This window comes from Dermacentor variabilis, chromosome 1 (genome assembly GCF_050947875.1).
Source record: "Dermacentor variabilis isolate Ectoservices chromosome 1, ASM5094787v1, whole genome shotgun sequence".
Classification (NCBI taxonomy): domain Eukaryota; kingdom Metazoa; phylum Arthropoda; class Arachnida; order Ixodida; family Ixodidae; genus Dermacentor; species Dermacentor variabilis.
In genome coordinates this window covers 211,234,190-211,249,085 of record NC_134568.1, presented here as the reverse complement: position 1 = coordinate 211,249,085, position 14,896 = coordinate 211,234,190, and the positions used below count along the sequence as shown (strand labels likewise).

The 14,896-nt window shown below is 44.3% G+C and overlaps 1 protein-coding gene across 2 annotated transcripts in view; it reads left to right on the top strand.

The window, feature by feature from the left end:
* CkIIalpha (casein kinase II subunit alpha) overlaps positions 1-14,896 on the top strand; it is an 80,480-nt gene that overhangs the window by 55,662 nt on the left and 9,922 nt on the right. For both annotated transcript variants that reach the window (XM_075703988.1, XM_075703987.1), the window contains exon 10: positions 3,649-3,729. In XM_075703988.1, coding sequence (XP_075560103.1) covers positions 3,649-3,729 — 81 coding nt within the window. The remainder of the gene's footprint in view (positions 1-3,648; positions 3,730-14,896) is intronic.

Below are 14,896 nucleotides of genomic sequence, written 5' to 3'. Positions count from 1 at the left end.
GTGCAAATAAAGTTTTTATCCTTTGAATTTTGTCTCTGCATCCTTGGATTGACCTTGAATTTTGAATTGACTGTTCTTTGCATACCTTGTTGTAGGTGCATAAAACAGCATTTTTTTAGTGCTTATACGTCCCTTCTATAATATCATAAACAAAATGAGGCTCGGACAAAACATGGAAAAAGGCATTCTTAGGCTCTGGGAATCCACTATAGGCACCAACATAGGAATAAGCATTTATAGGTATGATAAATGTGCTGAAAAAATATTTCTGTAGTCAGACACAACTCAAGTCTGCAGTGAAGCCCCACCCATGCCTTCATAACTGCCAGCCACTGTTTCTCCGTGAGGCTGCAATAGTTCGTACTTCAAACTTCCCTGTTACCTAAATAAGGTGGTAGCCACAAAAATAAAATTATAAGCACGTAATTTTCAACGCTTTCACTCGTTTTTATAGCAGAACAGTGAAAGCCTAATTCTTTATTGAACTGAAATAAAACAGGAGTAAAACGGGGTCAGCAGTGAAATGAACTCTACTGTGGACGTTTGAAGAGTTAAATACCTAGACTCCATACACTTTGACCATGTCTGTTGCATACCTCATTGCTTTTGCTGATTAAAAGACTCAAAAACAGCAGATGCTCCAAAGGTATAGAGTGCAGTGCCATTTTGAAAAGGTCTCATGACGACGATTTTGTTTGCTTCTGTGATTGGCTGGCGGAGTAACAGCCAGGCACGGTCATGTGCCTTGGTTGCCAACTGCTGTTTTTTTAAGTTGTGTCCTATTATATAGACATATAGTCTGTGCTTATATGTGAAACAGGCACATTAAGGATGTAGAGAAAAAATGCACTTTTACCTAAAGTTCTGGTCTTTAGGCATCACTTCGACAGACAAACTGAACTGCTTATAAATTAAGAGATGGGAGAAAGCAGGGTGTCTACCACCTGGGAAAACCAGGATTTCTAAGGAATTTTGAATAGTCTGGAAAAACTTGGGAAATTTGGGCTTCTATCAGGGAAAATTAGCTGTAATTTCACTGAAAAAGAACGAAAGCCACAGTAATGCTGGCTCGTGTAACAGAGAGGGATCGTAACAAATAGTCTTTTGACGCCGTGTCGTTGGCTGGAGTCTCCAGTGTACAGCCAATGGCAGACTTTCCGGAGGCCAGACGGCTCCGCTGCACTACCATGTACCCCGTTGAGTCAATGTCAGAGCGTCTGCAACTTCGGACGCAAAGGCCCTTCGGCCATCCGGTTTTCTGGACTTTTTGCTGTGACTGCAGGTCGGAAACTGCATTAATGCTACCACTGCCACTGTTTCGATTACCTCGCCGCCATGGTGAATGCTAGGCCTAGATGCTTCAATGTTCGCTATTAATCTTCTTGCCGTTCGGCACCGTGTTTTTCATTGAAAGAATTCGCCACTGTAAGCAATGGCATGGCACAGACTCCATCTTTGTGGCCCTCGCTCGCGATTGGCTTCGAAGGTCGGAAAGCACGGTGCATTCTAAAATGCTGGTTCCCAAAAGTCAGTTTCGCCTCAATACAGAAGTGTCACGCGGTGAAGCATAACAAGCATGGGAAGGGGCAATTGTCACGGGACACAGTATCTATTCCTTCATTATGCACGCGTCCACCGGCCATCTGCTGTAGCAGTACGAGCACCGATATGCCTAATAAGTGTGCTGGTAGGCCTTTTTGGATGTGTCTTTGGCGATTTGAGTCTTTAATGGAAGCAAGACGTGCATTCATTTTTTTGCGCTGCCCGATTTTACGGATGTTGACTGTACAGCTGATGATTGTCCGCTTCAAATTGTCCGTGGGGCAAACGCACGGTGGAAGGAGGACGAGAACAAAAGGGACCTACGCATTGAGGAATGAACGAGAACGGAAGTCTGCTACCGCTTCTCTCAAGGAGCTTGAGCTCAAAAAACAAAGTGTTGGCTGATGCCGGAATGCAGGTGTCCCTCATCCAAACCGAAATAAACTCTTTAAAGCAGTGAAATGCAGCACTGAGGCGTTGTGCGCGGGCTGAGAGTATGTCAGGACAGTTGAGGTTGACACACCAGCTGTTGAGAATCTCATTTGTGATGAAGTTTGGGCCTCACACCAATGAGGTTGCTATAAATTGATAAAAATATCTCGTATCACCTTCAGTCATGATGTCCACATTTGTCGACGCGACCTATTTTTGCCATTTCAGTGCAGTGGTGGCAAAAAATAGATCACAAACACTAAGCTTACGGCAAATTGAACATTCTGATAACCTAAATTACTTCCCTTTTGCTTCTGAGTGATATGTATCGTTGCAGAGTATCACTTTGGTGAAGGCACTAATGTGACGCTTGATGTGGGACATGTCGGTAACAACCTTGAGGTATATTTTTTTTTCTTCAATTGCTTGAGGCTAATGAATAACTCGTGCATGTAATTCAAGCAAAGGATTTAATCCTTTTTATGAAGAAATTTAGCATGATTGACCTTACAATATTCAAATATTTAGTTACTCTGCAATTATAATGACTAGTCTTTTTCAAAGATATTTTATTCGCTTTGCATTTTACTAACTACTCGCTTCAGATTTTTTAAAATAAAATAAATGATAATCCTTACTTTTCAAACTGGATTATGACGTTTTTTAGCATGCTTATTCTAGAGAGTGACAGCATCAGGCAACATAGTGTCAGCCTGTCTTGATGTGAAACAGTTCTGTGTCACTCAGGAAATTTTTCAAAGGCACTCAGGGAAAACCTGGAAAACTCTGGGAATTTGGAAATGCCAACTTGGTAGACACCCTGAGAAAGTGGCTACAAGGAACTAGATTCTGTGTAGCATAGAATGTCGGTTGACCAAACTTGCAAGAAGTCAGTTCTGCACAGCATGCACAGCACAGCTGCAACATAAGCTGGAGGAGCGGTTTCACAGGAGACCATCGTAAACGGCTTGAAGGTGGTAACTGCAAGTACTGGGTGTACGGAAAGTGCTTTAATTTGCACACATTTATTGAAACGTGCACAGTTTGACTCTCTTCTTCAGCAGCGGTTCATACCTTGCGAGGAGCGCCATAACATGTACCAAAGGGTAAACACAGGTATTGAGACTATGCGGCGCACATGTCTTGTCCCTTGATCTGTGGCACAGTACGATCCACCTGTTACATTTTGCAGCACCTGGTACAATACAATGCAACTGCAATGCGAAGTGGCCATATATTGAAACTGTGTGACTCGTCATGCGACTCCTCGTGCACTAGGACGCCTGTATAGGGCATGTTTCCGCAGCAGCTAGCAAGCGCTGGCACGGCGCAGTGGTGGAGTAGCCAACTGCTGCGCAGAGGGCCCGACTTTGATCCTGCTGGGAACTTTTCTCATTCCTGGCGATAGCTGTGACAGACACCAGCAGCGGTGGTGGCGGACATCACCAACCGAAATGGCTATCGGACTGAGTCCATAACAGCTTACGCTGTAAAAAAGCCCTGCAGGGGCTGAGCAGCAGTCGGGAGGGGAAAAAACGCCAGTTGAAAGGTCAAGAATTCTACATTCACGTTGGTGTGCAACCTTTGAGCACATTTCAGGGAATAGACTTTTGCAGTATAATTGCAGCTTTGGTCCACTGTAGTGTTTAACTGCTGTGGTATATTTTTATACAGATCCAGTTTCCAAGGAGCAACAACAAAAGTTCATGGACCGTCGGACGGCTCACAGTGGGTCGCCTCCTCCTGTATCTGCAGGTGAGAAGGCTGTTTTGCTTCACTGAGTTGCTGCAAAATTAATGTATGGGTATATCTTCAAGCGCTCTTGCCTGTCATTCATCGCTTTGAAGCACCACATTTGTTTGCAGGAAGATCAGCGTAGTACATTAGGCAAGAAAGAGCTCAATGTGAAAAACATTTGCAAGCATAACCTTTGCATGCGCGCTCTTCTACTTCATACACCATTTTCCAAGGACTATTAACGAAGGACATGTTGCATATCGGTGAACTATTACACCCCAGGCTCACCATTTATATGTAGAATCATTTTATGTAACCTTCATTACTGGTTCAAATGTAGGCACAGAATTGAGTCTCAATATCGATGCGACCAGCCTGAAGACTGCTCGTCATATTTTGTACAATAAAGGTTTACTACTACTTGCAAATCATGTAAAATATTCTGCAAGAAAATAATTTTAAAAAAAGAAAGTAACACTTGTATGTTGAAGCAGCAGAAGCACATTCGTGTGTACAGTAAAACCACTTTAAACTGTACCTGCTTAAACAGTATCGTTTTGAAACTAGTAAAGTCAAATCCTCGATTCAGCGGCCATTGAACATAATGCGTTTTGTATCCGCATAAACCATACCAGCTTATTGCGTACATGTCGGTTAACACTTAGTGTTTCCACTTTTCGTCGCGCAAACACGGCGGTGCATGGTCTCCTCAACAAGCCTCAGAGATCGGAACAACAGCCTCCAAGCGCCCTGTGTGTTTGTGCGTGAAGCCACATCGTCATTTTGAGGCCGTGCCAGGGAGCGTTGTGGCATTTGTTGTGGCGTCATGCAAGCGAGGACTCGAGTCATGCTGAAGCTCGGATAGAAAGGACGCAGGGTGCTCAGCATAGAAGAAAATTTTGACATCATTTGTGCTGTCGAACGAGACATGAAGAAGTCGGCGTTGGCACGCGACAGGTATTTGCTGTTGATTACGGTGTCTGGCATTTAGAATGTGAAGAAGTTGCTTGGCAGTGCTGCTGCGACCGCGAAGAGATGTCGGCTACGAGGTTCGACTTCTCGCCATCGTTGTCTCTGTTGTTGCCGAAATGTGGACTAGTGGCAGTGATGAGGACGGCACTGAAAGTGACAGCACGGGCGATTCAGGCCCGACAGTGGCAGAAGCTGCGCGTTACGTCAGCCTCATGAATGCAGTCGTCGCGACGAGAACAGCACCCCTCAATGAAAAAGGCGCCCCGTGACTTCTGAAGCGCTATCGCGCGCGTGCACAGAGAATATGCAGCACCAATGAGGAATCTGCCATGCGAGTGTTTGCCGAGAAGAGGGGGCTGGCTGAAAAGCTGGCACGCAGCTTCAGTAAGTTTGAGGCCGCTGTCGTCGCTGCTAGGCCTCCGCGGCATCAAACGAAAATAACACTTTTGTCGTGCGAAGTGAATAAATACTGCATTGTTCTTTTAACCTTTCATCCCACTCTCTCCGAGTTCCGTGTTCCGTTTTTGACAGGTAAGTGGACGATCTCGTGCTATTTCAGTTAAACAGTACTACGGTTTAGTACATACTTTTTCCGAGCTCCGGCCAACTATGGTTTAATGAGGTTTCACTGTACTTATTTTTACGAGCAATAGTTGTTTCCACCCATTCACTTCAACTTGTTACAACAGCCCTTTGCACTCTATACCAGTGTGTATGTACATTCTCTCGTGCCCATGTAGTGATGTTTGACTGGACACCTGCTTATGATAGTCAACTGCCCTGCCCACTGCTCAGACCTATTGTTTTGTGCAGTCAGCTTTTTGTAGTCATGCTATTCAGGTATATATTTGAATCTAAGCCAGTAACCTTTTTTCGCAAGGTATAGGAGGCAAAATCAAGTGTTTGGCTTAGGATTGGGGATACAGTTGAAGGTTTGCACAATGAAATTGCAAGCATTGATGTGCCCTGTAAAGGAGTGCGAACTTGTCATTTTTTTTCTTTTTTTGTGTGTTAAATGGAGGTTCGAGCCCTCAAAACCAGAGAAATTGAACTTACTAGTGGCAAAGCGCCCTAAATAATTTTCTGTACTACAGTACTGCTTTCTATGAGCCAGTGTAGATTTCATTACCCAGGAGGTGGATGCATCATTACGTTTTGATAAGTCTGCTTGCTTCGTTAATGCAATGGCTACAGCCGCCACACATAAGCGCATCAAAAACAAACATGCTGAGCACTCTAATATTTTTATTTTATTAATTTGGTGCAGTGAGTTGCCGAGAAAAATGAATTCTCCTTTTAACACATATTTAGATTGGATCACCCGAGCTAAAGCTTCCTCTTAAGCAGGTACCGTATTTACACGATTGTAAGTCGACTCGAATGTAAGTCGACCCCTCCCCCCCCCCCCCATATCGCGTGACAGGAAAAAAAAAAAGCATACCCGAGGGCGCATTCGATAACAAAAATTTATTAGTAACTGACATGGTCACTGGACTACTCATCTTCACTAGTGCTGCCATCGTCATCATTGCTGCGGTACCACAGTGCGTTGTCGTCCAGCGAAATTTCACATTTGGCAAACGACCGCACCACGACATCTTGTGGAACAGCAGCCCACGCCAAATGCACCCAACCACACGCAGTCATCAGGGAGGCTCTTTTGACAGGTCCGGTTGGCGTAATTTCACGGTCTTCTGCCGCCAGCCACTCGTACTCAAGGCGGAGCAGGGCCTTAAAATTAAGGCGAAGGTCCGGGCTTGTTTCATGACCATGTCGCACTTCACTGGCAGGGACCGATCACGCATTTCAGCGACGTACGCCGCAAGCTTAGCCTACAGCTCCGGAAAGCGTCCAGACTTCGGCACGTCGGAAATTTCTCACTTGCCGTCATAGGTGAAAATTTCGCTTCGCTGCAGTTGCCACTCTCGCTCCACCCGTTCCGAAACATCGAAATTGTGGCCCGCTGCGCAGTGATTTGTTTCTTCGGCGTAAAGGATGGCAGCCCTCTTGAACGCTGCTGTGAATGAGTGCCGAATGATTAATGGGCCTGTAGCACTCATGACAACTGGGAAAGCGTAGAGGTAGCACATAGCAGTCAAGTGGAATGTGTCAAACCAATGCCAATGCCTTTCAACAGAGAGAAAAAAAAAAAACTCGCGAGCGGTGTCTGCTCTTCCATGAACTACCGATACTCCCTGCAAGCGCCGCCGTTCTGAGGGTGCCGCCGCAAATAGGAACAGCGGCGCTTCCATCAACTATCGACAACCCCCCGCCCCCCCCATGAGTGTTGCATGCACTGTAAAGCTCTCAAAAATGTTGAAAAACCCTTCCGGAAGCGAACAAACACGCGGGATAGCAAAAAGATACGGGTAGGGCCATAGAACAAACAAAATTGTAACTACGTTGTAGCTCCCGTTGGTCTCGCTTTTTTGGTGGGGCCATGTTTTGCTTTCGATTGTAAGTCGACCCTCCAACTTCAGACTCGCAAATTTAAAAAAAGTGGTTGACTTTCAATCGTCTAAATACGGTACATATTAACGAGGTTTTCTGTAATACTAAGTTACGTCAAAGTAGTAAAAACTGGAAACAATTTAGAGATAAGCGGATTTTTGAGGTAAGTAAAGTTGCAGAAATTGTAGTGAAATGTTGAGCGCTTTCTAAAAAATTCACCACTACTGACCAGCTTTTCAGCAAGAGCTTCTAAACTGGCTCTTTGTAAAGCTTTCAAGGCAGAAAAATAAAGACATTACCAAAGATACCAATCAGCTCCGTTTTTAAGCACTGCCATATTATTCAGTGCATAAAAACTGTATAAGGCTGGGGCTTCGCGGTAGCACTTGGACCTAGAAAGACATCCTCTAGCTCCTTTACACATTGCATGAGCCGATCATTCCTGCCGCTTCACTCTATTTTGCAGCAAGCGAAGCATGTTTGTTGCTTTAGCTGATGTCGGCACCTCTTGAGCTCTTTCATCTTCACTGCCTTCACCATCCTCTCCAGTTGTAGCCATCGCAACGATTTCGGCGACAGTAAATTTACCCGGTACATCCTGCCCGCATACCGCGCACTTGTGAATGCTCACGTCGCTTTTTGTGGCACTGTTTGTGGCAAGTTCATGCCGCATGCATTTCATACTACAACCTGCCCGCATAGCGCATACTTGTGAATGCCCATGTCGCTTTCTGTGGCACCGTTCGCAGTAAGTCTGTGCCGCATACGTTGCATACGCAAGCGACGTGAGCATTCATGAGTACACAATATGTGGGCAGGTTTTACCTGAATGCACGTAGCATGTGTGTTTCTATTTTACATTGCGTAGAATAAAAAATCTGATCTGCGTGCGTTGCATAGAATAAGATTAAAACTGAAATTGCACATCTGATGGTAAACCACATGTGTTGCATAAAGTGAACAAAGCAAACTGCGTCAAGCAAGCTATTTTGCAGGGTCTGCCTCTGCGCATGTCTCTCCCATCACATGATGTGCCACATGGTTGCTTGACAGTTATGCCACTTGGTTCCGACTTGACATTTAGGGAAAACGTCCGCTTTGTGATTGGTGTGGCAGCCTCGCGCGAAGCTTGTTAAACGTTCTGGCGACAGAGTTTTTGTTCCGCTCTCGGACAAGATTTCGAGATATCTGCAATTTGGTTCAAAAATACTTTGAGATAAAGGGCAATAAATACATGGCACATATGGGAAATAGATCGGCGCTGTGGAAAATTTCGACTTAGCTGATGTTTATGCAAGTTCGAGTTAATGAAGCATTACTGTCTATCACAACGCTTTATGTGAAAATTTAATATACACAAGAGAGTGCCCGCAAACTTTCTTGTGTATTCAGTCAAACCCCGCGATAACGAAAGCCCTCAACAATGAAAACACGGGCAAGGCAGGAGATGGGAATTCAAGACGATGAGCAAAACAAGAACAAGGTGAAAGCAGGACAAGGGAAAGCAGGACATTGCATGGACACAGCTAAAAAGCTTCCCAAAGCTGTCGCTGAGCATTTCAACCAATCAGGCCATAACTTTGATGAACTTAAACTCTACATCTTACAATCAAATTTCCGTTCTGAACGAGAAATAAAATACAGTAGAACCCCGCTGTTACGTTCCTCACTGCTGCGTTTTCCCGGCTGCTACGTCGTTTTCATCCGGTCCCGGCATAGCTTCCATAGGATCCAATGTATAAGGAACCCCGCTGTTACGTCGTAGCTGTGAAAACGTTCCTGCATGATACGTCGCAACTTAGCCCCCCGAACCCGCCTGGGCTAAAGTAGGCAACGCGCTCCAACCGCCATTTTGGCTTTTGACGAGTTTTGGCCGGGCTTGGCTATGGAACTGGCTGCAAGAAGCCGCACGCCAGTTCGAGAGGCCGCCATCGAATTGGCGTGCGGCTTCTTGCAGCCAGCTCCATAGCCAAGCCCGGCCAAAACTCGCCAAAAGCCAAAATGGCGGTCACATACGACGACTACGTCGCCGTGGACGTTGTTGTCGGGACGTCAGAGTGTCAGAGCATCGCCGAGATCGTTGGGATCTCGGTCGCGAGTGAAGTCGCAGACTGCGATGCACGAGCCGCATGATGCCGGGGAGTTGCCAAATCGTAGCTTTCGAAAAGCCGTTGCGGCTCTGGACCTCCTCCGCAGGTACGTCGCACCTCACAGCGACGCTGACAGCAATGCGGCCTTCCAGGCTATTGAGAAACGTGTGCTGATTTCTAGCGAGCAAAAGAAACGGCAAGCCACAATTCTGGACTTTTTTTTAGGTCCTAAGCGCACTCTGTGGAAATAAATTGTCTATAGTTGAAGCTGCACTTTCTTTCATTCATTTTCGAAGCTTTCCTCACTGTTGCGTTTTCACGGCTGTTACGTTTTTTTTCCCCGGTCCGGTGAAAAACGTATGAACGGGGTTCCACTGTATAGAGAATCATACCTTATCCGTAAGTTCAAGACATTGCAACCATTGGGCATAAACGTTTAAAGAGAACTTTAGAATCTATTCACTATGCTACATTTCAAGCTATAAACAACAACACTTAGTTTGGTTTCTTAGCGTCTTTTTTTCTTTTCTTTTTTCTTCTTTCGTCCTTTTCTCTACTTATTTATACCATTTCAATATTTCCTTCTTTCTTTTCTTTTTTCTTTTCCGCGAGCACCGGTTTCTGCTGCTCCTTCTAGTATCTTTCAGAGACTCAATAGTCACGACCACCAGTAAAACAGGTAATAGAGGGCTGCTGTGTATGCCGTTGACACGCCGGCTGACACATTGGCATTAACACGTGATTGACAGACGGCCGTGTCCGTGGCCTTGTGCACAGCACTCCTTTATTCTCAATTGACACCCTCGCCGTTAACACACCTTCACTCGTTTCCACACCCACCCACCTTACACCCTCTCCCCTTTAGAAGAATCCCACCTATATATACTGTGGCAAGGAAAGCATATGTTGCCTTGAAGAGGACAAGTCCACTTGTCGAAACGTTGGATTCTGCTTTCACCTTGTTCTCGTTTTGCCTGGTTACCGGAATACCAGGCACATTTGGTGCTGCGACAGAATGCTCACAAAGCACACTGCTTTGATAGCTGTCGCTTGGCGTCGACTGCCAAGCAACTGGTGGAACGGTTGGAGAAGCTGGACGTGCCATCATGACGCAGAGCCAGTGAAGGCAGAGCTTAGCCCCGATAACTCGGTGAATGAGTTGAGGAGAAAATGCATGGCTATGTCGGATGTCGGCTACAAGGCTCAACTTTTTGCCATTGTTGCCTCTGTTGTTGCTGAAGTGTCGACTAGCGACAGTGATGAGGGCGACACGGAAAGCGACAGCACGGGGGGCGATGTGCTAACACCATTTCTGCTCTTTTGCATCGCACATTAGCGACGCTCCAGCACTTGCCGAGCTCCGAAAGTTGTGCAAATTAACCGATGTGCAGCCAAGTACTTCCGAATTAACGAGTTTTGTTACATTAGATAATACATAATTGTGCCAGGACCAAAGGACAAGTCCGAATGATCTGATTTTCCGAATTAACAAGGTTTTACTGTATACTGCATGACAGTGTAGACCTAGTAGCTGTTGCACAAAAAATTCTTACTCAAACATACATAAAAAAAGTCAAATTCCCCATGGTAAGAAAGAGTTAAGAAAATTTTTACCGACTACGATACACCCTAATGCGAATTTTGAGCACAGCTGTTTAGGTGTTCTGAATTCACGATATATTGTGGCAAACACGATATATTGTGGCAAAGAATTTCATTCTGAAAAATGGTGGCGGTGCTGAGCCGCCGCCATTTAGCAGCAGCAGCAGACGAAGCATTTGCACCAGTTTGCACAGAGCGCATTCTCTAGCGGCGGCGGTGAAATGGGTCCAAAGCCCACGTCAATGCTTTGTTTCTGCACTGGCCGCATGCCTGGTCTCCGCCAGCACTCAGCTTTCCTCCTCACCATTTTGCCATCCACTCGTCCGCTTTCTACCTCATAGTTCCACTGCACCCTCCTCTCCACTTTTCTCCTCACGCCTGCTCTCGCCGCTTTTCTCATCCCCCGCCATATTCCCTGTGTTCTTTTGGTGTGCTTGTTCGCTAGGTTGCAAGTGGCGCCGATGCTCGCCGCAGGGTGCCTAAGAGCTGCACTCTGAAAATTTTCATTTCACAAACTTGCACGCACAGCAATGTGGTCACCTACAAAATACTTACCATTAGACACAATACACTGGTTCCACCTCTTCGGTTAAGGGTGAGCTATGCCTCAAGCAAAGTTTTGTTTGCTATTGCTATAGAGGAATTAAATTCACAAATAAGTAATTTAATGTACTAGTTGTAAATATTCAGCTAGTTTTTCTCTACACAACGAAGAAAGAATTTTATACAGTTTTATCTGTTCCAAATTTTTGGGATGATTGGCAAAAAGTGTTTTACAGTAAGCAAGCTAATAGTTCTGTGAATAAATAATTCCTGAATACCAGAGTAGGTGCTATAAGCATTATTTTTTTATTTATTTATTCAAAAGAACCTTACAGGCCCTATGGCAGGGCATAAAGTAAGGGGGGCATATTAAACAGTAAAAGGTATAAAAAGTACAAATTTCCAACAGGAACAGTGCTATAAAAAGATTACCGTGTTACACAATATTGAAGGCACTAGGAATACAAAGCAATATCTGAAGGCACACGAACACTTGTTACTGTTAACAGAGCAAAGGAATAGCGTTTATGAAAACGATATACAACATGGCAAAAATGCACGATAACATACACTAGATTGGTCACTCGTGAACGGTATTAAATGGGAAAAGCATGAGTAACTGAGAGCGGAACGTGTCGGGATTAGATATGGAGGCTTTGTTATTCCAGAGACGGATGGCACGTGGTAGTGCCGATAAATTAAATGCATTTGTTTTACCGTATATGCGCATGAAACTGAACTGATTATGTAATCTGCGTGAAAAAGAGTGGGGTATTTGTAGTTGCAACCGGGGTCGTTTATTAGTGTAAATATATTTGTGGAATAGGCACAGAAGAGCGATGTTGCGGCGGATATCTTAATGGCGGCAACAGTAGGTCTAGTTTAATTTGTGTAATGCTCGAGTTTATACTGTAGTTACGGGATATGAACCGGGCTGCTCTGTTTTGTATCATTTCCGTCATATTTATTAGGTAATTTTGATGAGGGGACCAAATTGGTGAGGCGAATTCTAACTGTGGCAAAATTAATGTTTGGAAAGCGAGTTTTCGGATGTTTGGCGGGGCATTTCGCAAATTGCGTCGTAGATAGCCAAGAGAACGTGATGCTTTGGCGCAAGTAGAAGTGATGTGTGGGGCCCATGAAAGATTCTCTGTAAGAACAACACCAAGGTACTTATATGATGAAGTGTGGGAAAGCATAGTGTTATTAAGATGATACGAATATTTAGAATTTACACATTTTCGGCTAAAGCACATCACCTCGCACTTTGTAAAGTTTAGTGTCATGAGCCATTTGTTACACCAGTTAGCGATAAGGTTAAGACCTGCTTGAAGTTTCAAGTGATCGTCAGTCGTGTGAATAGGACGGTAGATTATGCAGTCATCGCCAAAAAGGCGCATGCAGGAAGTAATCTGGGTGGGTAAGTCGTTAATGTAGATTAAGAAGAGTAAGGGGCCGAGGACGCTGCCTTGTGGCACACCAGAGCTAACAGAAGGCGGGGAAGAGAAATTGTTAACAACAGTAAACTGTTCTCGAAAAGAAAGAAAATTACGAATCCAGGATAATGTTAAAGAGTCAAGTCGTAGGGCAGATAATTTAGAAATTAGGCGACAATGGGGCGCTTGGTCAAAAGCTTTAGAAAAGTCAAGAAAGATACAGTCAGTTTGAAGGTTGCAGTCCATGTTAAAGTGCAAGTCAGTCGTTAGTTCGAACAATTGCGTGTCACAAGAAAATCCCTTCCTAAAACTATGCTGATTAGAAAAAAAGAAATTGTGAGCTTCTAGGTGGCGGTACACGTGGGAAGTGATTATGTGCTTGAGCATTTTGCAACATATGCAGGTTAAAGATATGGGCCGATAGTTGTCAGGTGTATAAACATCTCCAGATTTGTGAACTGGTATTATTTTTAGTAGTAGAGGTATGTTTATACCTCTACTCCATCCAACGATACGAAAGTTTGAAGTTGTTACTTTGCACATCAATTTTTTTTTTAATTCCACAAATTTTCAACATGTTTCTCAAGGTGTGGTAATATGGCATGTACTCCTTACTGCATCCTCGGAAGCCTAGCTGTCAAGTTAAAAAAAGGAAGTTTAAATTGAATGATTAGGACAGTAAATACACCTCTTGGAATGTTGCTGATGGCCAAAGAGTTATTTTAGAAAAGTAGGAAAAGCTGATTGCCATGTGAGAAAAACATTTTATTCTCCTGGATGCAAAAAATTTGGCAGGAGAGTGAGCATTCCGAGAAAGGAAGCAAGCCAGAAAAGATGCGCTTTCAAACGAGAATATCGCTTGGTTCTGATATGCAATTTTAGAACGGTGAACGGCAAAGTGGGTCATTTTCAGCACTTTCATGGGCAAAGGTGAGCATTTCATGAAAGAGCGTAGGATAGGGCGTGTTGGTATTCCATAACTGAGGTTTTTAGCGCACGAAAAGGGACGAGAGACAGTGGCGAAACGAGGACACAGCGCTGTGTCCTCGTTTCGCCACGGTCTTTCGTCCCTTTTCGTGCGCTAAAAACCTCAGTGAGCATTTCATAAGATAAAAACAGGGCTTTCTTTTTCCTCAACAACACGTCATGGTAAGCTAGTCTTCTTTTTTAAGCAGGTGGGCCATATTTGTAGATTGGAAGAATAACTGAAATTAAAGATAGATTTGTTAGTAATAATTTTATGACCCAGGTCCCTAGCACTTAAGCGTCACAGCAGCTATGTCGTCAGCACTGCCGTTTGTTTCCTTTCGAAACGTCACATCCCTGAAATGCCACCTCCAGAGTGGCATTTTGCATTTGGAAAAAAAAAAAAAAACATTAGCAGAGGGCTAAATCCAGTGAATAGGGAGGGTGTTCCAGCACTGATAAATTATGCACCAAAAACTTGCACACTATCAATGCAGAGTGTGCAGGGACATTACCGTGGTGCAGAATCCATTATCTTGTGACAAATTTGGTCACATGTGGCACACACATCACTCGGGTGCTTCAGGACTGCTACGTAGAAAGGTGCATTAGCACCTTCAGGTACGAATTCATGTGCATAATTTCATGAGAGTTGAAAAACACAGTCAACATGACGGATTTTGCTTTGTTCTGTGCAGTTTTTGCCTTTGGCTCATCTTTTTCTGCTCCTTGTTCAGCTCGATGTCATATTCATAATCAATTGTCGCTGGGTACAGCTGTCCTCAAGAATTCATCACTATTGTATAAAGTTTTCCAGTCAATTCAGCATTCTCTTCGTCCCAAATTTTGCTCAGAAGTCTGCAGTTTCGGTAACATCTTGGTGCAAACTTTTAATTTCCAAATATTCAGTCCAAATCAAGTGAATGGACGCCTTTCTGAAAGCAAGTGCATCTGCTATCATTCTAAGCACAAGAGCACCAGAAAGCTAACTGAGCACAAGAAAATGCACATGATCGATGCTTTCATCTTCACCCAAGGTGGATGGGTGTCTTGATCTTCTGCATTGTTCTTGGGGTTTTCACTGGCTTACCAAAAACACTGGACCCACTTGACAGTCCTATCCTT